The sequence below is a fragment of the Eucyclogobius newberryi genome, unplaced genomic scaffold (assembly GCF_026437365.1).
Source record: "Eucyclogobius newberryi isolate DKJ021-1_F unplaced genomic scaffold, fEucNew1.0.hap1 SCAF_20, whole genome shotgun sequence".
Classification (NCBI taxonomy): domain Eukaryota; kingdom Metazoa; phylum Chordata; class Actinopteri; order Gobiiformes; family Gobiidae; genus Eucyclogobius; species Eucyclogobius newberryi.
In genome coordinates, this window is record NW_027315835.1 from 12872311 (window position 1) to 12900125 (window position 27815).

General features: G+C 39.6%; 5 protein-coding genes across 12 annotated transcripts; 3 read left to right on the plus strand and 2 right to left on the minus strand.

The window, feature by feature from the left end:
• Positions 1-73: 73 nt before the first annotated feature.
• Positions 74-3235, plus strand: LOC140368803 (pyridoxine-5'-phosphate oxidase-like). Its single transcript, XM_072455867.1, has 7 exons — positions 74-275; positions 601-725; positions 808-907; positions 977-1030; positions 1760-1888; positions 1965-2035; positions 2647-3235. The coding sequence occupies exons 1-7, from the start codon at positions 87-89 to the stop codon at positions 2813-2815; spliced, it is 837 nt and encodes a 278-aa protein (XP_072311968.1). The 5' UTR covers positions 74-86; the 3' UTR covers positions 2816-3235.
• Positions 3236-4089: 854 nt separating this feature from the next.
• Positions 4090-4930, minus strand: LOC140368806 (proline-rich protein 15-like protein A). The gene has a single exon (XM_072455869.1). The coding sequence runs from the start codon at positions 4928-4930 to the stop codon at positions 4589-4591; it is 342 nt and encodes a 113-aa protein (XP_072311970.1). The 3' UTR covers positions 4090-4588.
• A 4605-nt stretch (positions 4931-9535) lies between these two features.
• Positions 9536-12919, plus strand: LOC140369125 (CDK5 regulatory subunit-associated protein 3-like). 2 transcript variants are annotated; one of them, XM_072456379.1, is made up of 14 exons: positions 9536-9690; positions 9865-9913; positions 10014-10145; positions 10268-10368; positions 10469-10517; positions 10685-10863; positions 10941-11077; positions 11498-11642; positions 11716-11817; positions 11898-11979; positions 12060-12148; positions 12264-12469; positions 12541-12712; positions 12792-12919. In XM_072456379.1, exons 1-14 carry the CDS (start codon positions 9685-9687, stop codon positions 12855-12857), a joined length of 1515 nt encoding a protein of 504 aa, XP_072312480.1. In that variant the 5' UTR covers positions 9536-9684; the 3' UTR covers positions 12858-12919. The 2 variants fall into 2 exon arrangements, with proteins under 2 accessions (XP_072312480.1, XP_072312481.1); XM_072456380.1 differs by having other exon boundaries at positions 9868-9913.
• Positions 12920-13114: 195 nt separating this feature from the next.
• Positions 13115-20200, plus strand: LOC140369124 (endoplasmic reticulum membrane sensor NFE2L1-like). Of its 5 annotated transcripts, XM_072456373.1 has the most exons (7): positions 13141-13216; positions 13298-13360; positions 14321-15116; positions 15698-15916; positions 18322-18411; positions 18491-18643; positions 18726-20200. In XM_072456373.1, exons 3-7 carry the CDS (start codon positions 14562-14564, stop codon positions 20094-20096), a joined length of 2388 nt encoding a protein of 795 aa, XP_072312474.1. In that variant the 5' UTR covers positions 13141-13216; positions 13298-13360; positions 14321-14561; the 3' UTR covers positions 20097-20200. The 5 variants fall into 5 exon arrangements, with proteins under 5 accessions (XP_072312475.1, XP_072312478.1, XP_072312476.1 ...); XM_072456374.1 differs by lacking the exon at positions 13298-13360 and having other exon boundaries at positions 13115-13246; XM_072456377.1 differs by having other exon boundaries at positions 13131-13360; positions 18361-18411.
• A 4544-nt stretch (positions 20201-24744) lies between these two features.
• On the minus strand, positions 24745-27722 carry LOC140369152 (chromobox protein homolog 1-like). Of its 3 annotated transcripts, none has more exons than XM_072456411.1 (6): positions 27510-27722; positions 26430-26501; positions 25962-26223; positions 25612-25759; positions 25224-25318; positions 24745-24910 (listed from the first exon to the last, which is right to left on the minus strand). In XM_072456411.1, exons 2-6 carry the CDS (start codon positions 26482-26484, stop codon positions 24769-24771), a joined length of 702 nt encoding a protein of 233 aa, XP_072312512.1. In that variant the 5' UTR covers positions 26485-26501; positions 27510-27722; the 3' UTR covers positions 24745-24768. The 3 variants fall into 3 exon arrangements, with proteins under 3 accessions (XP_072312512.1, XP_072312511.1, XP_072312513.1); XM_072456410.1 differs by lacking the exon at positions 27510-27722 and adding an exon at positions 26882-27004; XM_072456412.1 differs by lacking the exon at positions 26430-26501 and having other exon boundaries at positions 27510-27720.
• Between the last annotated feature and the right edge of the window lie 93 nt (positions 27723-27815).

Genomic DNA, 27815 nt, shown 5'->3' on the forward strand with positions numbered 1-27815 from the left:
AATTCATAATCATTGCAAAACTTTCTTTGCATAATATATTTTACGTAAGGCATGCGCCTTACGTAAGTTTTTATATTTTTACAGACATGAAACGCACGCTCAGTAGATATTCCTTGAGAACGCTCAGCTTTTTCGCTAAAAATCCGTGTCTTTATAACTCGGTTACTTTGCCTAATCCTCGCGTTTATTTACAGACTTTTTGCACGAAATCCACGCTTCACTCTGCCGACATGGACCTGAGTAACATGAGGAAAAAATACAAAGGAGATGAAGAAGTGAGTCTCATTTATAACACGACCTTCTAACCTTGCTCTCTGTGTTCACCTCCTTGATAGTGTTTGTAAATGCTGAAAAGGGCTCCGTTATAGCCTATCCCCAACTGACAACACATCATTCATGAGAATTTAAATCAATTTAATAACACAATTTATTGTTTATGCATCGGTACTGTTTATACAAAATATGCAAACAAACCACTTCGTCACAAATTTTGGCATGATCTGCAATAAGGTTTTTGTTGTTGTGGCTGAATTGTTCCTCAACAGGGATCTAAATGTTTACATCTCTGTTAATAATGTCTGTTTTTTGTTTTTTCTATAGTGTTTTGAGGAGAGTCAGCTTGCATCCCTGGATCCTATCAAACAATTTGGAAACTGGTTTGATGAAGCCACAAAGTGCCCTGAAATTGGAGAAGCTAATGCTATGTGTATAGCCACTGCCTCTAAGTAAGAAGAATAAGGGGCAAGTGCTGAACAAATATTGACTCAACCCATTGTTAAATACTACTTTTGTCTACTGTCTCTACAGTGATGGCCGTCCATCTGCTCGAATGGTACTTCTAAAAGGTTACAACAATGAAGGCTTCCGCTTCTTTTCAAACTATGAGAGCAGAAAGGGTATTGAATTGGTGAGCATACGGTCTCTAGCATAAGCACACATCATTGTATTGTCATTCTTATTGTTTGGTTTCTTGCAGGAGAGCAATCCATATGCATGCCTGGTGTTTTACTGGGAACCTCTAAACAGACAGGTAACGGCAGCGTTCCTAATCTAGACTTATTTAAATTTTCAAACTGTATTGCATATTACACTGCGTCACAATGACAATAGAGATTTCTGAGTCTGCTCTGAAAATTTATTTTAGAATCCAATTGAACTAACCCGAAATGGTTACATGTACATTGCCAGAAAATTAGCAAATTAGAATAATCAGATAAGTCAATAATAAGAACTGATTTTGGTGTGTGCTAACATGCACAAGAGAAATCTGCCAATCAAATAAACCTGGTGACATGTGTCAGTTTATTCTAACTGTTGATACAATAAATTAGATCACAAAAATCTAAAAAATGAATGAATAAAAAAATATTTCCATCGTTGACATTTTCCGTCAAAACCTGCAATCTGCAAAGGTCTAGTCCCATCAACCATAACTGTTTATATGATATTTCAATCATCTGGTAACTCCAGAAATGATCAGATTGTTGGTGTGAATATAAATATAGGCATTGTCTTTAGGCCAACAAGACGATACAGTTTTTTAAATTTTAAATTTTGTTCTCAAATTTACCTTTTACAAAAATATATGCACATGCATCTAAATCCTGCAAAGGGTGATGGCGCAATATTATTCTTGTCACTTCAGCCACCTCTAAATGAAGTTATGGAATTATTTTTTCTTGTTTTTTGTCATGAACATTACAGATGTGTTGCGAAACTATTTAAATACTATTCAAACCCCAAATAATACCCTTTGCAGATTCGTATTGAGGGAAACGTGGAGAAGATCCCATACCAGGCCTCTTGTGACTACTTCCATTCTCGACCAAAAAGCAGTCAGATCGGAGCCGTGGTGAGCCGCCAGAGCACGCCAGTCCCAAATAGAGATGTAAGTGACAATAGTTCAACAAAATATCTCTCCAAAGGATCTATGCCAAACGGTCTTATTCAATGTGGTCTTCCAGTATCTGAGGCAGAAAAATGCTGAATTATTGGAGAAATACAAGGACTGTGAAGTTCCGATGCCTGACTATTGGTAAGCATCAGTGTTTATGGTTTCATTTCTAGCCTGGGAATTTCTGTATCCATGCTCATGCACTTTGCTTTTTACGTTAAGTACGATACAATCACGATGATAGTAATTGAACGAAGATAAACAAAAAATATACAAATCTCTTCTTTCCTGTAATTTCAGAGGGACGATTAATTTCAATTATTAAATCTTATACAATTTGTGGAGTATCAATGTAGTATATTGCCTTTATTTAATTTTTAAGTAGTCCCTTTGACCAGTATAGTTACTTTTAAAAGTTAATTATAATACAATGTGTATTGGGGAGAATTTTTGACCACATAATCTCTTTATTAATGAGAAACTCTGGTATTATTTGAACCACGTAGTTTTTGTTTTGATATTCCCTGTTTGTTTCTCTGAGTAAGCAGAGAGGGAGAAAGTTGTTTGAAGTATGATATCAGTTTCATGTTTTTATATCGTTGCAGGCGTGTCACAAAAATATATTAAAATATTAGCACACTTATTATCCCATAAATGTTTGTGGGGATCCGTGTGGCAGGCGGATACTGTATTTACTCTTCACCTGGGTTTGGACCTTGGACTAACATATTGTTGACATCTTCTGCCAACAGGGGGGGCTATATTGTCAAGCCTTACCTGATCGAGTTTTGGCAGGGTCAGACCAACAGACTTCATGACCGGATTGTGTTTACCAAACTGGAGCCTGGAGAGGAGCAGGAGCAGGAGGAGTTTCAACACATGGCCGAGGGAGGGTGGGTTTATCAAAGACAGTCTCCTTAAAATATAGTATAATTTTTTCTTGGAATGAGAAAAATTGCAAGCTATAAAAAATGAATATTAACAACGACTATGGGAAATACTGGATGTTAATCGAAGCTGCTATGAGTGCAATTTTACGTTGTTAATGTCTCGTAGATATCATCTTTCTGTTTAATGAATATAGTGGGGAAATGTCCAAGGCTAGATCAAACTCCATTTGATGTTAAATAATCATCAACAATTAGTTACACAATGACAAGGAGGAGCAGTTTAAAAGCACACAAAATGTCAAATGAAACTAATATAAAAATAGTGTAATTGTTGTAGTTGCGTTTTAACATTGATTAAAAGCGCTGGGTGTACACATCATCACCTTAAATGTAAATAATTTCTTGTGTAAGTTGTGTACAGTAAGACATAATAAATTAAGTTTAATTTTTACATGGCGGGTGTTTTATGACTCAAAGATGGCAATAAAATTGTCTTGGATCTCAAGTGAGATTTGTAAATGGTTCATTAGTAGAGGAAATAGATTTGCTTTTAACTTGAAAATAAAATCAAGTTTTGTATTAATAAGAAGTGACACACCCTTTCCTTTAGAGGTGAGAGCTGAGAGCACTTTAATTTAGTGGTGCAATATCCCTACAAATGTTATCTTATCTTAGCTTCATTGTCTTTTTATGTAACTCATAACAGTTTTGTATCCAGGAAATAATATATTAGATTACTTGACCAGTGGACCTTATTTGAATCATATACTTGAACATAAACTGGCCAATATAAAAAACGAATTATTATACCATGTTATCTAACTGAAAATATGTTAAAAATGCCAGTGAATGTGACAAGTAACTTTTGAATTGCACTTAAGCCAATATAGTTTCAGTCCAGCCTGTGGTTTATGAAGCGTGGAGGGAGATAGAATCCAGTTTCAGTGTCGACTTACTGTAGCTATGACGACCAGAGGAGGTAATAAAATAAACGTGACTGGGTTAGCTCGGGCATAATGTCACTCAGGTAACAAGATGCAATTAAGTCGATAATAAACCTAACACTTGGCATATTCAAACAGTAAATCAAACTTTTACATATAACAATTGAAAGATAGATCATGAAGAAAAATAGAAATCCCCATGGAATAAAAATGTATATAGGAAGTAAGTTTAAGTGTCCATTGTTAGGGCAAAGAGAGAAAAAAATTGCTTTACAGTAAATAGAATTGCATAATTGTTATCAGAGTTGATATTCAAACATTTTGGTATTGCTCCATAACAAAATAACAATACAATCTACTATAATCAATAATCTTTTATTACAATAAATGTCCATAATTTCCATTTTATACTGTATATCATTTACAAAATCTTAATATCTACAGTCTTTTTTTAATAAAGTAATTTATGTAAATTCTTAATTTTTCTTTTCCTGTAATAAAAACATTGCATAAGCTGATTGTAAAATGCATACAAAAAGCTATTTTAAAAGATTGTCTGCATTCTGCATACAAAAAACTCTAATTGCTAAATTTAGGCATTTACCTTCATTTCACCAAAATAATTCAAGTTACAGAACAGACAGCACAAAAAGGTTTTAAAAATAAAACCTATACAAACTTGATAAGACACAGTGATTGCTGGCTTAGGACTTTCCTGAATGCTGTGAGCTCGTGTCAGTTGCAGGTGAGTCTGTTAGAGTCGGGGCGTGGCGCATAGAAATAAGCAGGCTATTTACCCACTGTGCACCTTGCAGCCACTTCGGATGTGCTTGTACCTTCTCCGTCAGACATTTTCATTGTTATTTATCGGCATGTTTGTTGTTTTTATGGTTTTCGTCTTTTGTGTTGTGCTCGGCGAAAAGCGTCGGGTTTTCGGCCAGAGTGGCGCGCACCCTCTTCTTCTCCTTAAACCGGCCGGAGTGGGACACCTTGACATGGCGCCCCTTTGTGGCAGATTTGTCTACAATCTTCTCCAGTCTGGCATTTAACTGGCTGTCCATATGTTCTTGAGGGGGACTAACGCTCGAATGCTCTTTGTTCCCATTGTTGCTGCCATGCTCTGCCGGGATCTCATATAAGACTTTGGGTTCAGATTTCTTTTTGCGAGAGAAGGTCAGTTTCCACCAGCTTGGGTCAGCCATGGCACCAACACAGACCGATAAAGCTGAGGGACAAAGATCATAGTTGTTATGGTTAAGTTATGGCATGGGAGAGGCTGTTCTGTGCAAATAAATGTCACTTTTATAACTTGATATCAACCCATAAAAACTGGGCCCACAAAAATTACACGGATCAAGATTAGATATTAAATAAGGCTGTAAGGAACTTGCTATACGCTCGGAAATTCCAAAACTGAGGCCTGAGGGGGAAAATGCAGGTCATCTTTATTAGCCCTTTGACTCCCTGCTTTAAAATGGCTCAAATTTCCACATTGCTTACGACATAAAGCTACAGACGATCGGTGTTTGTAGAATAGAGTAAAATCTATTTCCAGGTAAAGTACACATGACTACGGTGTTGGACTTTATTGTTACTGATGGGAAAGCTGCTGTCTATTGTATGTTTCCCTTATATACACATTTAGGTTTTAATATTGACTATAAGTATTAATTTATCATGGATTCCCTGCTAAATAATGGTGAGTTATTCTAAAGATATGTTACATTTTGTATCTGGCTCTATTTTGTGCACTATTCTTCCACTATCTACAATCCACTATCCACTATCCACTATCCACTATCCTTAGAAAGCAACAGTAACAGTGAGCGACTCTGTTGTGGCTTTAGTGCACTTGTCCATAATTACCAGGTGAATCCTTACGGGCAGTGACACCTGACACTGCGGTGTTCAGCTGATAAATTAATAAGGGCCCTATCCGCTGTCCCTCACATGAGATCTGATATTTGAACTCACATCTTACACTGATGAGCAATCTACCCGCAGTTCGTCAGGACCCAGACAATGTTATAGTTGTTTTTTTAACATACAAAGTATCAACTTAAGTGAGTGTTTGGTCAATAAAATCAAATAACGAATGAACAAAATGATAATGTACCAATTAAATGATAAAATGAATGGTCGGTGGGTGGCTTCATGCGCCCCCTAGTGTTGATGTGACTTTGGGCAAGACAATTCACTCAGCTGACTCAATAAATGTGTGTTTAGAGCTATAATTGTGACACATGTAGCTGATTGTGAAGGGCATCAGATGTAAATAACTTAATCACCCTTTTTCTTAATACTTTTATGTAACCAGAAGGTTATTGAGATTCAGAATCGGCCACACAATCATCACAAAATATTACGTAATAAAAACATCTCTACAGTTTTCTTGAACTTTTCACGTGACACTACAGCTTCCAATTTGAGGTCTTTTGTAAATGATTCCAAGACAAAGGTGTAAATTGAAATCCATCGGCTCAATTGAAAGTTTGTCACGAGTTACTAACATGTAAAACAACTTCCTTATGACTCATATTAAATCTAGTTTGAAAACACTTGCCTAAGCTCAATACAGCAGGATATGAAAGGCAGACAGACATCAAACATTGATTTGAAGCTGACAAGCAAGAATCAACATGGCTCCTTTTGTGTGGTCATTTTATCATGTAGCACCTATGCAAATACACATGCCCTTTGCAAGGAACACGCTTATCTGCTCTACCCGATGTTGACGGCCTCTGAGGCACACAAGTCACGCAAGATTTAAATTGTGTGTAAATCCTTCGAACAAAAGCGCCTGAGCTTTACAGTACAATACAGTGAAAACCACAGTCCAAATACTAGGAGGTAAAGGAGAAATATCACTTGATTGTGCTGCACATGAAGATTAATTATTGTTCATTTTATGGAGTGCCAGAAACATCCCCAACATTACTTCCTGGTCTAAATTGCCACGTTGTATAGTTTTAAGACCTTGATATGAAATGGTTTACTGTTTTATTTTGGGGCCGAGCCTTTTCTTTTTGTCCTCCAGAAATCTCTGCTGCTCAACAAACATTTACAAATCATTTGCATAGTATTCTTGCCCTGTCGCCATTAAGCAGTTTCTACAAGCCACAACTAAGGATGATTATGGCACTTTCACAGCCTGAAGCTAAGAAGATAAAAAATGAAACAATACAACTCCATTTTTCCTTTGGTGAGCCATGTTTGACTTAGATGTGACCTTTGAAACAAAAAGTGGTGTTGACTTAAAGGAGGCCCTCCATAGTTCTCTTTAATAAGTTACTATGTATTTTGTTATGAGAGGGTGAGTCTGCTAAGCTTCACAGATCATGAGGGACAGAATAACACTTTGGGCACATTTGAAAATCACTAACTAGATTTGAGGACATGTATGGGCACACTATGTTGTGGAGGAGAACACAAGGACATCAAAGCCACTGATAAAAAACACCGTCAGATTCTCAGGTTTCAAAGGGTTTCCCAATAGTTCTTCATGGCTCATAAATTTGTTTTGTTTTTTAGAGTAACGTTAGGAGTAGTTTATTGTCCAAAGCTAAAACACAGGCTGTTTATTATAATATGTAAATCTAAAGTTTAGTTTTATTTTCAGTTAATTATCAAGGCTCTGCAATTTAATGCTATGTATATATATTTATTTATTTATTTTTCAATAACAATAAGGCCGTGATGGGGTGCATGGTGGCAGACCTACATCACATGATCTCTCTGGGTGGAGTCTGCATGTCCCCCCCATGTTACCGTGGGTTCTCTCTGGGTTCTCCGGCTTCCTCCCACCGTCCCAAAGACATGCATGTGTTAGGCTAAATTGGCAACTCTAAATTGGCCCTTGTGAATGAATGTGAGAGTGAATGTTCCTGTCTATCTCTGCGTTAACCCTGGGACGAGCTGGCCCCTGTCCAGCGTGTACCCCGCCTAAGGCCCAAAGTCAGGTCAAGACCCATGACCACTAACGGAAACAAGCAGTAGAAAATGAATGAATGAAAAAGGCCGTGCTTTTCTACATTTATGTTAAAAGAGTAGCATGAGAAATGTACTGAGTGGAAGCGTGTTTTGGAAAATGTGTCGTAGCTACTTACAAATGTCTAAGCTTAGGCTGACAAGTGCTACTGTTTAAATTACTTTTCATATTTTTGTAAACAAATGTTAAGAAGTCAAATCAAGACAGTTACGTTTTTGAGTTTTTGCAGCACAAAGCTCAAAGTAACACAGGTTTTTAATGGCAAAAATGTGTCTTACCTTGACAAAAAAGAGCTGATTTCAGTGGACTCAAACACCAAACAGGGCAGGCATGTTCCCTGGTCCTTCACTTTTCCCCTCACTGAAGTTGTTTTATCGTCTCAAGTGAAAGAGCAGCAGCAGCATCCCTTCCCCTGGCGCCTCTGTCTCACCTTGTCCCGGTCTGTCCTCCACTAGAACAGCCCACACCCTCCTCAAACACACACACACACCTCAAAGCCCGCCCATATGTGCCTGGGACTAAATGTTGCAACCACCATGTGATTTACTGAGACATTTCTTTGGTCCTGCCCAGTCCCCTCCAAGATTACTCTACTCCAGACAATACAGTTCAAAAATGACAAATTCCTTTTATCAGTTTCACTCTAAAACCAGTCACGTGTGAACAGGGAATTTGGCCAAAGAAGAAAAGCATATGCAGTATTTCAGTTTGAGTCTTATTACATAACCCTCCCAGCTTTCACATCCAAGCTACAAGTACAAAGACCAGACACAGACAAAAGGGAGTTTGAACAAGGAAAAGTGCCTGTGATGTTTTGCATGGGTTCCGTGAATCACACACAGTAAATGGACACTTAGTTTGCAAGTTTGGTTGTCATTCAAATTTCTACAAAATAGGTCAGACACTAAAGATTTAATGCCACACCAAAAAAGCTGGTCTTAGCTGAACAAAGCAGCTAGCCAACCTGAAAGGACAAAACAGCTTGTGATACAATGGTTACTATATAATACAAAAAGTACATCGTAACCTCAGGTGGCAGATGTCCAAAATGTCTTTTTTTCTGATTACATTTGGTCCAGTGAATCTTATGTGCTATTCATTTACATCTAAACTATATTTCAACTTGACCTAAAGGCCCAATTTATAGATTTATTTCAGGAAAGGGAAAATTAAGGGATGTGTGAACCGTTGGAAGCACCAACTGGTCACCTAATCTGTACCTAATCTGTGTTGCAACACTGGAATTTCCCCATTGTGGGACAAATTTTTTTATCTAATCTTATCAGTGTTGTTTATTCTATGATTCAGACACTTTTAAATATATACTTTAATTTTTGGCAAAGCCGCAAATTAATATTGACACTGCCGTCCAAAAAATGAAAGAAAATATCTCACCAATACTATTTGCAGAAAACTAATCAGAGATAAAAATAAGATAGTTTTGGACATCTGCCACCTGTGGTTACTATAATATTAGTTTTAAATTTGGAAGTTGCAGTTCCTTGCATTTGCACTGTACAAGTATTAGTGTGTGTTTCTGTTTAATTTTTAGAAATGGTAAAAAGATAATCTTAATCTTTTAATCTTTTATTCTAATTCTGATTATTTGAGGGTGGCGCCGATATTTTAATAGATCCATGTGTAGCATGAGGGTTAAGTTTCTCTTGTTCCTAAAGTTATCCTGACAGCTTTGGTAAGGGCGACCTCTGGTGGCAAAATAAATGAACTTGCAATCACAAACAGGAAAGGCTATGAGCCACTCACCAAACGTTACAGCCTCCAGTAAAAACACGCGCCATTGGTCCTTTTCCAACAACACCCTCTCTGAATGACTCTCAGTCCCGTAACGTGTCTTAAACATCGGGAAACAGATGGTGTGAATGATCCTGCAAAGAAAACAGTCATACAGAGATATAATGTATCTACGGAGACTTTGAACGCAGTCGATTTTATAGTTATAAAGAAATAATGGAGGTAGGTCATTAACTTTTATTTATTCCTCACAATTTAACCATTGCTAACAAGTTAAGCTAGCGTTGACTGTCAAAGTCCAGTTGGCAGATTGTTTTTCTCTAACAGAATTACATTTGTGCTTAAGAATGTATAGTCTTTGTTTTTCAAGTTAAACCACCTGTTTTCTAATTTTAGCAGAATATACAAAACCTCCCCATTGATGTACAAACCAGTAAGCTTCTAGGTAAGACACAGGCATTGGGCACTTACTAATGTCTTTCTTGACAATTTAATTTAACCTATGTAGAGATTATATCCACTCTGTTTTGTTGTGTTGTCTACAGACTGGCTGGTGGACAGACGCCACTGCAATTTAAAATGGCAAAGTGCAGTAAAAGTAATAAGAGAGAAGATCAATGCTGCCATCCAGGACATGCCAGAGAATGAGGAGATCAAGGCTCTTCTCTCTGGGTCTTGTATGTGTTCTTTCATTTAACAATACACTTTTTAAAAATGTATTAACAATATTGTGTACTTTTAATAGAAATGTAATAAAACATGTCAACAAAGTTTTTCTTAATTTATTTTATTTTGGTAGACATTCACTATTTTCACTGCATACGAATTGTGGAAATTCTGAGAAAGACTGAAGCTTCATCTAAAAACATCTTTGGCAGGTATTCATCACAGCGAATGAAGGTAAATTATATTAACAGTATTATGGTGCTTATTGACAAACTTTCAAGTTAAAATAAAGCTGTAAAGGCCAGATTTACTAACTTTGTTTTCTTTCTGTTAGGATTGGCAAGAAATTGTGACTCTTTATGAAGTGGACAGTGTATATTTGGGTATGTCTTTATTAAAAAATAACATACATTTAAATTCAAAATCACATTATTTTTACCACAACCCAGCATATCTCCTATTTCAATGTTTAATACCATACATAATTAGTATATTATTATTAATATGCATACAATTATATTGCTATTACATGCTGTGTTTTACATTGTAGCTGAGCTGGCCAGTTTGCTTAGTCGTAATGTCAGTTATGAAGGTCCAGCCCTGAGAAAGCAGATCACCAAAGCTCAGCAGTTGCAGCAGGAGCTGAGCCGACGGGAAGTGGAGTGTCAGAGTTCCGCTGCAGACCTCAGGGAACGATATTACACTGCATGCAAGCAGTATGGCATCACGGTAAGGCCAAAAGCAGAGCCAAAAGCAGCAATGCATTACGGTTTACTTTTAGAATGAGCCTAACTTTTTTTTACTAGGGAGAATATGTGTCTCGGGAGTTACAAGCCCTTGTCAAAGATCTACCAGCAGTACTTGATGAAGTTGGACGAGATGCTGCAAAGTTAGAAGAACACATTCAACTGTACACTGCATTCACCACATTTGTGTGTGAGTGGTAAGTATAATGTAATTACACATCATTTTTGCATAAGGTCTTGACGTTTGTTTTCACAAAATACAAAGCATGTTTTGTTCTAAGGGGATCTTACATATATAATATTTTTTAATGTTTTAATTTATTTATTTTATCATTGCCGATGCCAATACGGATTGTTTAGAATCCAGAGAAACCGATAGCCAACCACTTTTATTTTACTACAAACACATCCACAACCCTGTTTTACTACAGCAGTGTAGTCACTTTGTTGCAGTGCCATGTTCAGATAAAGCTTAATGCATATTCTTTATTGGCCTCTGTTGGAGATTTAAGGACCGTGACCCGATACGCCAAAAAGTGCAAATATGCACTTAACTTAACTTAGACATTACCTGTAGTAATATTTTTTTATACCATATTTTTTTTTCTTTTTAATAGGTCTGAACAAGTATCCCCTATACTGACATTTGTCCTGAAGAGAGGAAATGCTACATTTTATGAATGGAGAACGGGTAAAGTTCCCACAGTCGTCGAAAGACAAGTTGTAGAAGAAGCCGCTCTTGAGACTGTAGCAGATGGAGTAGTTAGTGTCCTTTTATGTAACTTATATATTTACACATCGTATTTCCCATGTTGTGACAGATTTTCCTCTGTAGATTGACTGGGGAGACTTTGGTTCAAGCTCAGACATTCAAGGTCTAAATCATGGCATTCAACTTGAAGAGGGAGTTGACTGGGGCATTAGTCTTGAGTCTGGGGTAAGAAGCCATACTTGTATATTGCATTAAATACATTACCACATTGAACCTCATTGAGTAATGTAATTATTTCTAATCAGGATGCAGATGCTGGTGGCATTGACTGGGGCACCAGTGAACCAGCTCCCATTGAAATTGAAGTTATGGATGCCGGCACAGACTGTAAGAAGCTTTACTACCTTGGCCTACTATTCATTTAATAACATTTGTAGTTGCTATTTACCTTCTATGTCATGTTGCAGGCCCAGATGGTGTGGCAAGGGGTGAGGATGCCTTGTCAATTCTGGAAACCCCACTGTCACGCAACCAGTTTATTGATGAATTAATGGAGGTAAAGATCTTTCCCATTTTCACGATGACTAAACTATTTAGAATTTGATTCATTAAACTTCACACACAAAATATATAGATGCAAGTTATGTTTTGTTTTTGTTTTTCTTGTGTAGCTTGAGGTATTCCTTATGCAGCGCCTTACTGAGATGAATGAAGAGGGGGACGTTGTGGCCATGAGTCAGTTTCAGATGGCACCTTCTGTGATCCAAAACCAAACCTCTGAACATGTCCAGGAAATGTTATCAGAGGTGCGCAGTATTCTTGGACGGCTCACCACTCTCCGAATGCAACATCTCTTCATGATTCTGGCCTCACCAAGGTATCACCTGTTTGGAGTAATGTATCTGTAGTTAATAACAAGTTTATAAGAAATGTATATTACCTTTTTAGATATGTGGAACGTGTAACGGAGATGCTTCGACAGAAGCTCAAACAGGCAGAAATTTTAGTGCTGAAAAGTGCTGCAATGGCTGAAAAGAGACAAGAAACACTAGATGAGCAGTCCAGGTTGGAGCCTCGTGTAGACATCTTGACTGGATGCACAAAGGAACTACAGAAACTAGTACGATTCATTTAATGTACCTGTTTCCCTTTTATCATTGCTGGAATTCATAAATTTCACGGCTAATTTTCTATTGCAGATTGAAGCAGATCTTTCAAAGCGGTACCACAACAGACCTGTCAACTTAATGGGTGTTAACATTTAGAATTGTATACGATTGTTTTACCTTCTGTTAACCACAGAAATAAAATAAATAATATAGGATAATCCATGCATGTTTTCATTTGTATTGAATCTAAATCCAAAGCTACATAAACTGCATAATTTTGGTATGCTCCCCAGGTTGTACAAGTAATGCATAATAGTTGTAAAGTCTAGTTGTTCAAATCTAGTTATACAAGCCCGCATGCATAAAGTCTATTATTATCATCGTGGGGATTTTCAGCGGCTGATGAAAGCTTGGCACTAGAATGTTCTGCGCATGCGCTTTGTGGAAGCGTGTTTTGGTGTTAAGCGTTGCTGCTATGCTAGCAGCCGGGCCAGCTAGCAATTCTGCAAGTCATGGTGGGCCATTGAATGAAGCTAGGATTAAAAGTGATTTTTCTATGGGAACCGTATGATGTTGATTGATGCGGGACTTTACAGTGGTTCTTGGGTGATGTCGAAGGCTGTCATGAAGACACTGCTGCAAATTCTTGATGCGTATGCGTAAGTAAAAAAAATTAAACTTATCAGTTATAGTTAGTGCGTGAGTTGTTAAACGCTTTCGATTTATAAGATTATGACTGCAGTCACAGACTCAAAGTCTACACTTTTTGCAGCCTTGACATATAATTATATTGTGATTTGTGTCATTTTAATAATCTGGGGCCGTGTCAGAGTTGCAATTAGCTGTGGGTAGCTTCCGTGGATGGTTTACGTTCTACCATGTTTAGCATGACGACCAGGCCCCGCCTATTTCGGGTTTTGATTGGCTGACAGACGCTGGGGTTATTTGTCGTCACGTTAAATGCAGCTTGTGACTGGATCACGTGCCTGCCACTCATTTTTGCTCCACTTGTTGCTAGGGAGATTGCTTTGATGTTAGCAACAACGGGAAGTAGAAACCCAAGAAGAAAATATAGTTTATTGTGGAAAAGCCATAATAAATAGCCATAGATGGATGTCCACAAGCTCTGACCACCACACTTAGTGCAGAGATGACATTAGTGTTATTGTAGTGGTGTTATAGCATAGCAATAGCGATAGCAGACACGGGCTAGGTCATCCGGGCGATGATAGGTGCAGCTTGGAAGAGGGAGGGACCGTGCTGTCACCAAACGCCGCTGTCAGTGAGATGCTAGGCTGCGAGCTTTCCAGTCTCCCTCTTTCACCTTCACCAGCTCCCATACGAGGTAGTTGTCCTGACAAGGGTGGGGTGATGCCTGTGCTTTGTGTTAATCTGTAGCCTGCTGAACTCCCAAGATTGTGCTGTGAGTAATGAACCATTATCACTTATTTCGAGGATGGACTGGTGGGAGGTCCAGCAAGTGTATCTTTAACATGGGCGTAATGTAGAGGCAAGTAGGTTTGTTCATCGAGGTTTCAAAGCTTTGTTATTCCTATGTCCAGTTTAGACTTGCAATATTAACCATAGAATGATGCTGTTTTGTTTTTTACTTTTGTCAGGTGTTGGACCAGGAACACTTTATGAAGAACAAAGTTTTCCCACAAAGAGGATATTTGAACTATTCATATGACATTTTAAAAATTGCCTTATTAATTCCCCGTTCCCTTGATATCTTTACGTTTTTCACATTCATGTGTCCACCTCATCCCTCTAATGGTATTGCAAAAGTAGTGATCCAGAGTAGCTGGCCCCATTTTTATTTTTGTTTTATACTTTCACTTTTTGTTCCGTTGTAAAGAAATGCTTTACCTGAAAAAGTACTTCACAGAGGGCCTGATTCAGTTCACCATCCTTCTGAGTCTTATTGGGGTGCGGGTGGACGTAGACAGCTATCTAAACAATCAGCTCCCTCCACTGAGAGAGATCATCCTAGGCCCTAGCTCAGCCTACACCCAAACCCAGTTCCATAACATTCGCAACACACTGGACGGCTATGGCATACATCCCAAAAGTGTGGACCTGGATCACTTCTTCACCACACGGCGACTTCTAAACCAGGTGCGGCAGCTGGATCGCCTCTCTGTGCCCACACCTGAGCTCAACACCTGGTTGGTGCACCGCGACTCTGAGACTGTGGTGTCCGCCGGCAGCCACTCGAGCCCCACGATCGCCCTGGACAATGGGGCCGGACTAGACAGCGCCAACAGCCCTGACGCGACCCCGGCCATGAGGGGAGGAAGTGGAGCAACTGAATCCACCTACAACCTGAATGCAGCGGAGAGCGCCCTGGGAGCTGTGGCCTCGGAGGAGAACCAGGAGCAGGGCAGGAATGGCGGCGATGATCTCACCAAAGAGGTAAAGTTAACATGCAGATTTTAACCAATAAAGGAGTACTGTTTTTTGATCATGGGATAATAAACACCCACAACGGTATTATTTAGTTAAATACAACTTACCGACACCTTTACTTTACCACTGTTTGAACATGCCGTTTCCATCATAAACACTTGAGGAAAATACAGCTATGTATATCTGGGATTTTAATTAAACCTTTAATTTAGGTCATAAGACTCTGGATAAGCCTAAAGTTTAGTTGTTGCATCAGAATAAGTTAAGTGATTAAAATTGTGCTTTTGTATTTTCTTTCGTAACATTAATTTTGTGTCAGGACTTGGGACTTCTGAAGTTTTTTTTTTTTTTTGCACAATGGATTTCGTTTTGTTTGATCACATGATGACCACCGTGTCTAAGTGTGTAGGTCCTGGTTTCATCATGTGGCCTCCTTTCATAAACTTCTATTTTATAGTTAAGTAACAAACAAATATGTATCATTTGGAATTTTGTAGAAATTACAACATGTACATTTACCAAACGCAATTAAATAGTGATTATAATGGAAAAACTATCACCATTGTTTATTGTTTTATTTTATCTAGGACATTGATTTGATAGACATCCTTTGGCGACAGGACATTGACCTTGGTGCCGGACGTGAAGTGTTCAACTACAGTAACCGTCAGAAGGAGACGGAGGAGGTGAAGCCTAGGCCACAGGAGACCAAGAATGGGACAGAGCAGGAGCACTGGAGGAATGGCGTGAAGTCACAGGGGGCTCAGCCTGTCGACGGCGAGACAGGAGAGAGCATCCCAGAGCAGGTTAGGGACCTTAGGGGCTTTCAACATTGTGCTATGGGCGGGTGGAGTTAAATACACAATACACATGGGAAGAGTGTGTATTATCAGATTATACCGGTACTCTCATTAGAGTTTGGCGTTTTTGAATTGTAAGATTTCTAATTACAGATCTACCCTCTACTTCAACTCTTTCACTGCACCCTCCAGAGTCTTTGCTTATTTTCAGCAACTTTGCAGTCCTTTCTGAAAAAGTGCTACATTAAAATGTACATTTGTAAGCCAAAATAAAGATCCTAGTCTCTACTCTCATTACAATTACGTAATTATTTGGTTCTACGTTTATCCTGTTCAACAGTAGTTTTCATCATAAATGGCAGTTTTGAGACAAAAAGCTGAGATAAATGCCATCCATGAAACGGTTTTAGTAAAAGTAATTTTGACCCAAAGCCATTTATTAGAAAGAGCAGCTGTTGCATGAAATGGGGAGAGAGTGGGTGGAGACATTTGGAAAATGTCGTGACCAGGAATCAAATCCATGAAATGTGCACATGTGCCATGCCTTAAACCACCGCAACACCAACAAGCACAGTAAAAGTGAAGTACTTCAGAACATTATGGCCAGATGTTCTGGTGAATACAATCTTATATTTTGTATTATGTATGTCAGCTAGGATGTTCAAGAAAATACATTTTGTATCCACAGGGAACATTTGTCTGACACAGATAACATTGAGTAAAGATGCTCTGCACCAGATTTAGCCACACGCAGGTTTAGATCATTTATCAAACATTTCTGCAATATACACAAGGTAAATAAAAAAAATCATCAACAGCAATTCTCCTTAAATACATTCAATTTATAGTTTATCATTGGCAATACCTTCTAAAATGTTTATTTATGTTATCAAATTCATAATTCGTAATTATTAAATGCAATATCCAATTAATCAATACATTACCACATAAAAAACTGAACATACAAAATACATATTTAACATGAAGTTCTAAAATGCACCAATTTAAATTCATATATTAATCTCTTAATATAAGATTAAGTTAATCACAATCCTCATGTCCTCCAAGTTAATTGTAAATCTTAACTCAAATACAAATTTCCTGGTGAAACCCCAGTTCATCCTCTAAACGCAGTCAGAATGCTTCCATGAGAGCTTAAGGTTGACACGCCTCAGCCCGTGGGAGGAAGGTTGGGAAGTTTTCAGCTCAACTGGAAGTGTGTTTGATGCTGTATGGGAGAAATCAGCTTGTCCTATCACAGTGCGTTTGAAGGGAATAATCAAATCGTACAGAACGTAATGTCCTGCTCTGGTTATCGCCGAAAAACAGCCTCTTAAGGGAGACGGAGCAGCATTGTTTAGAAATATAAAGGGCAAACGCATTTCAGAATGAAGAATCATATATTCAAAAAAGGTTGTGATTGTTCAATATATTGCAATGATAATTTAATGATTTTAAAAACGTTGAGGGCTCGTCTAAATGGTGTGCTCAGTGATTTCTTTAGTCATTTTCCTGCCTGTTATGTAATCGTGTTCAGGGGAAAACATCATGGCAGGAAGGAAGGCTTTAGAGAGTTCAACGAGTTCCAAATATGTCTAAAGTTTACAATACTAGATTTGGTAACATTCTTTCAATGTTTAATAATGTTTATCAAAGGTCAAATTTGTGTCCAAATACACACCTAAATATTTGAATTCTTGGACATTATTGATAACTTGCCCTTGAACACTAAGTTGCCACAGACTTTCTTCTTGTTAAAATATATTGTTGCAATTACAATAGTATGAAGACTGAACCTTGTACCCGTTTTTTTATTATCAAGTGCCAACGCAAGCAGATCATCCACCTCTGAACAATCAACTTCATATTTTTGCATTTGACCTCATCTCAGCTTATACACGCATTACACATTCATCAAATACAGTGTCAGATACGTATGTATTTTGTCGATAAAGAAATCCATGCAGTATTTTATTACTATAATTGGATTCATATTAAACACGTCATTTTTAATGGGTCGTTTTCAGCAATTGGCGCAGACGTGTCAAATCAAACTGACTTATGTATTACTGACCTGCTGTTTAATATCACTTCTGTTCAATGAGGTTTCCTGACAATAACGGCAAGATTCCTTACAATTTGCACGTTCTTTAAATGGATCGTTATTAATGATGGCAAAGTAGAAAGAATATGACCATATTACCATTCTCCACTTGAAAGCACATGTTTGTAAGTAAAGGGATTTATTTGCTGTGCCATTTAGAAGTAAATGGGCCTTTCCCAACATGACATGGCTTTCGCTTTTGCACGTTCAGTACAGTTATCTAACCAAACCAGAGGAAGTATTAGCAAAAACCTACAATAACAACATAAACAAATGATATCAATGACACGCTGTCTTGTTTTCTTAGCTCCCAGCTCTTGGTTCTCAGACTTCACTTTCTCTTCAGGAGTGTCTAAGGCTATTGGAGGCCACGTTTCCTTTTGGACAAGAATCAGAGGTAAACATAACCCAACGGTGTGTTAAACAGCATACAATGTTCACATTTTTTATTTTTAATATATGTTTTATGTCATTAGTTTCCAGCACCGGTCGTTGCAACAGAAACCGCTGTTTCCAGTGAAGATGTTCCCTCCACCTCTCAAGGGCTGCTCACACAACTGTCCCAGGCAGAGCCACAGTTGGACCTGGAGCAGCAGTGGCAGGACATTATGGCTATCATGGAGCTTCAGGTAGGAACATTCTGTATTTGATCAACCATTTTAGTAAATCATATGTGTTTAAGAGATTAACATCAAAAGTTCTTGTTCTCAGACAATGGAAGCTAACTCGACTTTGGCCCAGAACAACTCCTCTGGCGTTAGTGTGTCCAGTGGCTCACCTGAGTCAAATAACAGTGACTTTGTGCATGCCGTTCGCTCTACACCAATCAACCAAGATGTCAGCCTTCACCAGGCCACTCTCCCGAGCTGCAGCCAGGACTTTCCCCAAATGTTTACTCCACAGTTTGACTCTGACGGCATCACACCCCGTCCCACCATGCTCAGACTGGCCCCCGGCAACAACTCCAACATCAACTCCACATTTGGAGCTACTAACCTGACTGGTGTCTTTCTGCCACACGTGAACAGCTCCAGTAACATCACGACCACACCCATCCTCCCAGACCCCTTCAGCGCCTTGCTGGAGGAGTCCATGCTGGACGAGATCAGCCTTTTGGACCTGGCGATGGAAGAGGGCTTCAGCCAGGCTCAGGCCTCTCAGCTGGAGGATGAGCTGGACTCAGACTCTGGTCTTTCCCTTGACTCTGGTCACAGTCCGGCCTCTCCCAGCAGCTCGGAGACCTCATGTTCCTCCGCCGCCTCGTCCTCCTCCACCTCCGCCACGTTTTCAGAGGAGGGCGCTGTGGGATACAGCACTGACTCTGAGGTGGCAGCGGCCGAGACTGAGGACGGGGCTTCTGGAGGGTACCAGCCCGGCTTTAGTAAACTCTGTCGCATGAGCTACCAGGACCCGTCCCAGTTCCACAACCTGCCGCAGCTCGATAATATCAGCCATAATCACACTTACAATCTGCCGCTGTCCTCTGCCTTCTCCGACCGCCCGGAGCTCCCCATTTCCACCGCCAAGAAATCTATCAGAGACAAACAGAGCTCCAAGCTGCAGCCGCACCAGGACTTGATGGACAAGCACGCGAGCCGCGATGAACGGCGAGCTCGATCGATGAAAATCCCCTTCACCAATGAAAAGATCATAAACCTGCCTGTGGAGGAGTTCAATGAGCTTTTAGCCAAACATCACTTGAGTGAACCCCAGCTCGCCCTCATCCGGGACATTAGGAGGCGTGGCAAGAACAAAATGGCGGCACAGAACTGCCGCAAGCGCAAACTGGACACCATCATAAACCTGGAGCAGAACGTGCAAGAGCTGAGGCGCGACAAATCCCGTCTGCTGAAGGAGAAGATGGAGTTCATTCGCTCCCTTCGTCAGATGAAGCAGAAGATGCACGGCCTGTACCAGGAGGTCTTCACTCAGCTCCGGGACGAGGAGGGCCGGCCTTACCCGCCCAACGAGTACTCTCTCCAGTACGGCAGCGACGGCAGCGTGCTCATCATGCCCCGCAGCATGGCCAACGCTGAGCAGAATCGAAAACCAGAGAAAAAACAAAAAGACAAAAAGAAATGAGGTACTTTGCTGCTCTTTATTTATCTCTCTGCAAAGTCATTGAGAATTTCTGCAGATGCAAGAGTTGTCCTTTTTCCTTTGAGAAGATCCTGGTGAGTAGAAAATGGCAATGTTGACTGCTCTTCCTGCCTTAGTTTTTCCCTTTTCAGTCTTTCCTGCATTTATTTCTTGGAAACAACGTAAAAGCAGAGGTGGCTCCATGTTTAAATAAGGATACGTTTTCTTTAGACGAGGAAAAACAATATGCGAGGAATGTCAAAGGACATAAAATGAGCTATAAGTAAGTTCTAGCTTCTCTCGATCTGTTTGCACCGAATCACTAATGAAGAATATTTATTGTGATTTCAACAACAAAAAAATGGGAGAGTGCTCACAATGAAGGTTGGATTACTATGCACTGGATGAACAGATTTACAGGACTTTGTGCTGGCCGAAGACAAGTCCCCCAAGATTCAGGCATTTGTGGTTTAGATACCAAAGGCAAAAGGAAGTCCATGATATGAGGATGCTGTTTATTTGCTCGCTCAAACGTCGTCAAACATCTCACTCTAGAAATGGGAAGAGAAATGCCATTGACGGTCCTTTATAGCACTTGCGATTGGCGGGAGAGAGCCCCAAGTTGTACATGGGCTGGCCACAGTTTCGAAAGTCTTGTCCGTTTCGGTTTTGGTTCACGTGGTGCAGATGGATGCTTTTTCGGGATGCTTTAGAGAGGAGGCACATGCAAAATGTATCAACTTCCTATTTACACATAGCACTGTAATTTGTCCCTAAAAGGCTTGGCTATTATGCATTCTGCTGTTTGTCGCTACTATTTTGCTGCTGTTTTAAACACAGGAGAGCTGCGATTAGGAAAGCTCCTATTAAATGTCCATAATCTGTAGTATTGAGCAAGGTTTTAGAACTAGACACATCCGCTTTATGCAACTGACACCTATTTTTGTTTTTTGTTTTAAAAGAACTGAGCCACGATCACGTGAGGTATTTAAGTGACAGGCTCCAATGTACCGTACTGTTAGAGGATTTGCCATATTTTATTGCCATTTTTAAATTGGGTGTTGTCCTGCCCCGTTAAAAGCGTTACAGGCTCTGCTGGGATATACAGGTGTGGTCCAAAGTTTACATATACTTGTAAAGAACACAAGGTCATGGTTCTCTTGAGTGTCCAATTATTTCTACAACTCTGGTTTGGAACAGATACAAAAAACAATTCATGAAGTTTGACTTTATTGATGACTTTATTATGGGATCAAAAATATTCATACAGCAATGCTAATATTTGGTTACATGTCCTTTTGGTGGCCATCCACTAGCTTCTTTGACCAAGTCTCTTGACAGAATTGGTGCAATTCAGTTAAATTTGTCGGCTCTCTGATGTGGACTTGTTTCTTCAGCATTGTCCACATGTTCTCAATGGGGTTTAAGTCAGGACTTTGGGAAGGCCATTCTAAAACCTTAATTCTAGCCTGATTTAGCCATTTCATTACCACTTTTGATGTGTGTTTGGGGTCATTGTCCAGTTGGAACACCCAACTGCGCCCAAAACCCAACCTTCCGGTTGATGATTTTAGGTTTTCTTGAAGGATTTGAAGGTAATCCTCCTCCTTCTTCATGATTCCATTTACTCTCTGTAACGCACCAGTTCCATTGCCAGCAAAACAGCCCCACAGCATAATACCACCACCACCACCACCACCACCACCGTGTTTGACGGTCGGCATGGTGTTCTTGGGGTTAAAGGCTTCACCTTTTCTCCTCCAAAGTTGGGCATTGTGGCCAAACAGATCTTTCCTCCAGAAGGTCTTTTCTTTGTCAATGTGATCAGCAAACTTAAGTCAAGCCTTAAGGTGGCGCTTTTGGAGCAAGTGCAGCTTCTCCATGGCAATGCAAAACACGCTTGACTGTGGACACTGACACCTGTGTTCCAGCAGCTTCTAATTTTTGGCAGATGTGCTTTTTGGTGGTTCTCGGTTGACTCTTTACCCTCCAGACCAATTTTCTCTCAGCAGCAGGTGAACTTGCATTTTCGTTCTGATCGTGGCAGTGACAGAACAGTGCCATGAACTTTATACTTAACAAGTGTTTGCACTGTTGGGACCTGCAGCTGCTTTGAAATGGCTCCAAGTGACGTGGATTCCCTTTTGCAGATCCGTGCTGAGCTCCTTTGACTTTCCCTTTGTAGCGTTTGTGGGCGTTTGTATCCAAGTGTATCACTCATAATCTCTCACAAGAAGATCAGAGGCCATGCTATGATTCTCATTTCATTGACACAACTTTCTCTCTCACCTAAATAACTAATTCATGTTACTGTATGTATATTTTTGACAGCAGATTTGGTCACTTGTTAACCCAGAATAAAGTCCTAATGAATGTTTTTTGTGACAAAGAAGTATCTGTTCCATCTATCGGATAAAAATCTGAGTTGTCGAAATAACTGGAAACTCAACAGAGCCATGACATTATGTTCTTTACAGGTTTATGTCAACTTTGGACCACAACTGTATATAACTTATTTGCCATCGTAACCCAGCTGAAAGCCACTTGAGGTACTTTAACATTTTTAACTGCTGTAAAGCCGGACGTTGGCTTAAATATTATGCCTATTTATGTTGTTTGTGTGTGTTTCGATGAAGTGAGCCTATGAGCCGATGTTTTGAATGTGTGAATCGAAAAGTTAGCAGAATGTGTTTGTGGCCACTTTGGTTTTGAATGCCTTGATTTCACTATCTCATCAAACGTTAAAAGGTTTTGGGAAACTTGTTCTCAAAAGTAGAAGTGCTATTACTTGTCCCGAGTGAAGTTTGTCTATTGGTATGTGTATCTCATCATCACCCTTTAAAAATAGGTCAGTCATTGAGGCTGAAATAGCAGTTAGACTACAATATTTACATAAGGCTGAAAAGACTCTGCAACATTACGATGTCTTGTTTTGAAAGAGGATTCGCCTTCATCATATGTGATATTCTGGCATGAAAACTCTGGTTAACATCACTTCTGTGTAACACTATCAGTACTGCTACTACTTGGTGCACCTTTGTCTTGTCTCATGTAAATATGTTCATGTTTGTCTTCATTTATGTAGTTTGTCATTAAAGTCTCAACCTTCTGCTTTCTGTTTGGATGTAGTTCCCTGTTTTGAGGTTTGCTGGCAATCAGAAATTGTTTTTATTGATTAATAAAGTGTTTTTATTTTCACCTGTGACTCTTGTTCTCTAGTCGTGACTTTTGATTGGTTCAAGTGGACAGCCTCAAACGCTTAATTTGCCTGTTGTTGACGGTGTTTCCCACGGATCTTTGCAAACTGTTGGCAGTGGCACATAGTTTGGAATCATATTTGAATATCGGAGAGGGCCTGTTATGGATGGTGCATATAGCCACTTGTAGCCTTATATTCATAATCTATTTGCACCGTGTTGTTAGATTTTATTGCATATCTCTATTCTCCTGCTCTTCAACTTTGCAACACTGACATTTTCACATTATGGAACAAATAAAGGTTTTTATTTGCATTGTATAAGTAAAGGATTAGGCCGCTTGTTTTTTTACCCTATGGGGCCATTGTAGCGTTCTCTAATAAAGAGAAAAGAAATACAAATGGATTTTAGTCTCAAGTGGCATTTTGATTGATACATAAGGTGCCTTTTCTATCGTCATGGTTACTATTTAACAGTAACTGGAAAAGTGGGCAACTGTTGGCATCACTCTTACCTAGTGTGATTTGTGGTGTGTGTGTTTGGTGTTGGTGCAGATTGGCAGCCTTGCTTCTGTCAGTCTACCCCAGGGCAGCTGTGGCGACACTTACCACTGAGTATGGAGTGAATGAATAATGCGACTGAGTAATGCATTATTTAACTATAAAGTGTTGCATGAGGCATCGCTGTGTTAGCTTAATGGCTAATCCCACTGTCTTTTGGCATGGCATCTTGGAATTCATCAATTATTTTTATATAGTCCTAGATAATGATTAAATACAACATCGGGAACCAAAAGAGTATTGGGCTAATACAAAAAACACAAAAAATAGTCAAGATTATTACAATTACTTAAGTTTGACTCCAAGTTGAAGCATGTTGGAGGAATAAAATAAAGCGTAATCAGTAACCAATTAGCAAAGCAACAATTATAACAAAGTCTTTTTTTATTTTTCTGAACAGACAAGCAAGACATGGCTGTTACTGAAAACACTAATGATTACAAAGAAAGCACAGTTTAACCATACATCAAACAAGTTCTACGGATAAGGCAAACATGGACACAATTTTGCCAGCCAATCACATGACCAATAAAATAGTAAAAAGAAACGTTGATATAAAAAAAAAAAAAAAAAAAAAAATGAAATGTCACCACACTTAAAACAACGTCCTGGCAAGATGAGAAGCACCGGCCCAAAGGGAACAAGATACTGCAGAGGCCACGCAACGCTCTGTGTGCTGGAAACTCAAAACTGAACACTGCAGCGTTTCTTTTTTTTGGTGTCAATTAAATCTGAATCATATACAGGTTTTGAGTAACTCCAGGTAAAAGCGGAATCAAATGACATCGAAAGACAAATGGCGTCTTGCTCGCCCCCACCCCGATCCAACCTGACTCTCGGAAAAGTACGACGAAGTTCAAAACTACAGTTTCTCTTTTTTTTTTTTTTGTCCTCCTCCCCTGCCCCCGACGCCCTGGGTTAGTTCTTATCGTCCTTTTTCTCGTCTTCGGTGGGGTATGAATGCCAGGTCAGCCGCTCTTCGTAGAATGAAATGACGATCTGCGGACACTTCACGTTCGCTTCTTTTGCCGGGACAAGATCTGCTTCGTCTGAGTTTTTCCTAAATAAGACGGGATACAAAGAAAGGGTGAAGTGAGACAAAGTGTTATTGTCAGGAAATGTTAGTAAAGGAACAGGATCAGATGACGTTTTAAGAGATTTTGTGCCATTTTGTGTTATTATCCAAGCACAGCACTCATTTTACAGGACGTTTACAATTAACAAATACAGTAGAGGCAAGAGAATCAACCCCTGAATTAGAGGATTATTAAAGTTAGGTATAGCTATAGAAAAATAATTTAGCTATAGAAAAATATTGATTTGACACACAGAAGCTGCATGTTTTATTTCACACATATGCAAGTACGTCTCACCATTTCATGAGGAACATAAGTTCTCCTGTTGAATCTGTCGCACCAATTATTCGTTCTGGATCCAGACCTCGAGCAAAACCCCTCAACTTCTCTGTCTAAAAAAAGAAAAAAGGACAATCAAGGACAAGTGGTTTTATATTATGTTCAAAATTACACATCGTTAGGGAGGAACACATTCAGAAACGAGATGAATTTAATTAAAAGACAAAGATTTGGGCCTCATATTTTTAAATAGGCAAAGAACATACGTGATTTTATTTATTTGAGTTGATTTGCATTATACTGCTCATTGTATATTTGTATAGCTGTTGCTGAGCTGTTAAAATAAACCAAATACAACCATCATCAGCCAGATGTTTACAGAAAAGGCGTTTGAAAATACACTTACGTCATCTTTTTTCTTCTTGGATTTGCTGTCGTCGCCTTCTCCATCTGCCTTTCGTTTTCCTTCCTGTGCCGTCTTTTGTGACTGAAGGAACTCTGCGATGAGATCTGGGCAGTCCAGGTTGTCTTCTGGTTCCCAAGTGTTATCTTCGCTGTAAAAATACAAATATGGGAAAGATTAATAAATACTTCATCAAATTCAATCAATTGGCGTGCATTTACTTTCCTGGACAAAACAAAATGCATGTGACTGTTGATGGTAATTTTAAATAAGCATTGAGGCTGTGACGCACTATTGCTGTGGTTGAGGGTGTGAAGGGGTCACCTGTCCCACGACTATATCACATGACTCACTTTGAGAAGCCTTTCCATTTGAGGAGGTACTCCACTCTTCCTTTCACCACTCGCCGGTTCAGGACCTTCTCCACGACGTACTCCTCCTCCTCCTCTTCCTCCTCTGCTGCTGCTGGCGCTCCCGGAGCCGCTGAAGCTGCTGGCGCCGCTGGAGTTCCTGAGGTCGCTGGAGCTGCTGGTGCTGCTGGAGTCGCTGGTGCCGCCGGTGCCGCTACCTCCTCCAGGTTCTTCTCCGTCTTCTCAGCCGTTGCCATTTTGTTTTCTAATGGGGGGGAAAAGTAAATTATTAACCATTTACATCTGTTTAGCATCAAAATGTTCTTTGTTGCCAATCTTCAGGTAAAGACCCTGTTTGGGACGCACAGGTTTAAGTGACTTACAGCTACTTCTAGGACAAAATGACATATATCTGCCCCCACAAGTACATAAGATCGACATTTATGTTGGAAAATAATAATATTTTAAAACCTTCAGTAACAGTGGGAGCATCGTTAGTGGGTTCTGCAGTCGTGCTCATACTCATCAGGGACCAGCAGCTTCCTGGTCAACGTCAAGATTGAAGCATGAAGGAAGCGATGTAGTAGAAAGGAGAGAACAGCATTGGATGAAGATGATGGAGTTTATAAGGACATACATGGGCAACAATACAGGGCAATGCAGATCCACAGTTTGATTTAACTAGCACTTTAATTAGGCCAAAGTGACACTTTAATACTGGGAGTTTGAAAGATTGAGTCAAATTCAAGGTCTAAGGTCAATGTCTATATTTATTTTTTCAAACAGAACCATTTTACAACTCCATAGTTACTCGATTTACATATCAAATGTTTTCAGATCAACCCCATGTCTTTTTAACCATGCAAATGATATGTAAATAGTAAGTGATTGTACTCCTTTATCTAATAGGGCACTTGACAGACCAGATTTTGACTCCATGTAAACACTGCTGACTCCACCTTGCCTAGTTGCCCATGTGCTGCACGGTGTAAATGTGGGCGTGGGCTGTAGATAATCAGCCTTGTGCTTGGAGAGGCGCAAACGATCAGGATCAATTAAACAAAATCAAGCACAACAGGCTAAACTGCCACAAATGAAGCGGTCTGTGGAGCGGAGACGCTGCGTGCCACCATCTCCAACGAGATCCAGCGGTTTGCAACACACGTGTACTTTCAATTAGGATTTTGAAAAAGGATCAATTCAACATTAAAAAAAAATAATATAAAATAAATTCCCTGTGGATAATACAGCTAACCCAGGGGTGACATATTTCAAGCACAATGCCTCTAAGCGACAGACCCTCATTGAGTGTTTGGCATCTCCTCCATGTTGCCCCAGCTCGTGCAACCAACACCACACTGAGCGTTCACCGATCAAATGTGCAATTTGTCTATCAACGAGAGGCTAATTCTGCTAAAAGATATCGGCACCGTGTAGTAGTGTCGTGTAATCAAACCATGCATGATAGAAAAGCTACAAAGTGGCATCTGCACGATCAATGAATGATCTTTGAAACAACACGTTTGGAGGGAGCAGGTAAATCAAACTCACCGATGGGTTAAAATTAAACACGTTTACGGACCCGATCCGATATAAGAGTTTTAATGCAGTGTTGATTTTACGTCGCGGTTTGTGTGGAGGTGATTTCTACAGACAAAGCCAATTGTAATACAAAAATGTGTCGTTTCTTTTCCTTCGTCTGCTGCTGGGGGAAGAAAAAGTGCCCTGTCTCGATGGCCGCGCAGACTCGCAGACGCTTAAGTCACGTGGATGGTGGACCACAATGGGACGACATGGAGCAGGGCGCGGACGTGTGATTTATACATCTACAGAAGCGCACATAGAAAAAAACCCGGA

Coding starts and splice junctions, on each gene's coding strand:
- LOC140368803 (XM_072455867.1), top strand. CDS start 87: ATGAAACGCACGCTCAGTAGATATTCCTTGAGAACGCTCAGCTTTTTC. Junction 1,889..1,964: donor CGCCAGTCCCAAATAGAGAT/GTAAGTGACAAT, acceptor GTGGTCTTCCAG/TATCTGAGGCAGAAAAATGC. Junction 2,036..2,646: donor GTTCCGATGCCTGACTATTG/GTAAGCATCAGT, acceptor TTCTGCCAACAG/GGGGGGCTATATTGTCAAGC.
- LOC140368806 (XM_072455869.1), bottom strand. CDS start 4,930: ATGGCTGACCCAAGCTGGTGGAAACTGACCTTCTCTCGCAAAAAGAAA.
- LOC140369125 (XM_072456379.1), top strand. Junction 11,818..11,897: donor GCATTAGTCTTGAGTCTGGG/GTAAGAAGCCAT, acceptor ATTTCTAATCAG/GATGCAGATGCTGGTGGCAT. Junction 12,470..12,540: donor ATGATTCTGGCCTCACCAAG/GTATCACCTGTT, acceptor TTACCTTTTTAG/ATATGTGGAACGTGTAACGG.
- LOC140369124 (XM_072456374.1), top strand. CDS start 14,562: ATGCTTTACCTGAAAAAGTACTTCACAGAGGGCCTGATTCAGTTCACC. Junction 15,117..15,697: donor GCGATGATCTCACCAAAGAG/GTAAAGTTAACA, acceptor TATTTTATCTAG/GACATTGATTTGATAGACAT. Junction 18,412..18,490: donor CTTTTGGACAAGAATCAGAG/GTAAACATAACC, acceptor TTATGTCATTAG/TTTCCAGCACCGGTCGTTGC.
- LOC140369152 (XM_072456410.1), bottom strand. Junction 25,760..25,961: donor AAATGGAAAGGCTTCTCAAA/GTGAGTCATGTG, acceptor GTATTTTTACAG/CGAAGATAACACTTGGGAAC. Junction 24,911..25,223: donor CTTATGTTCCTCATGAAATG/GTGAGACGTACT, acceptor CGTCTTATTTAG/GAAAAACTCAGACGAAGCAG.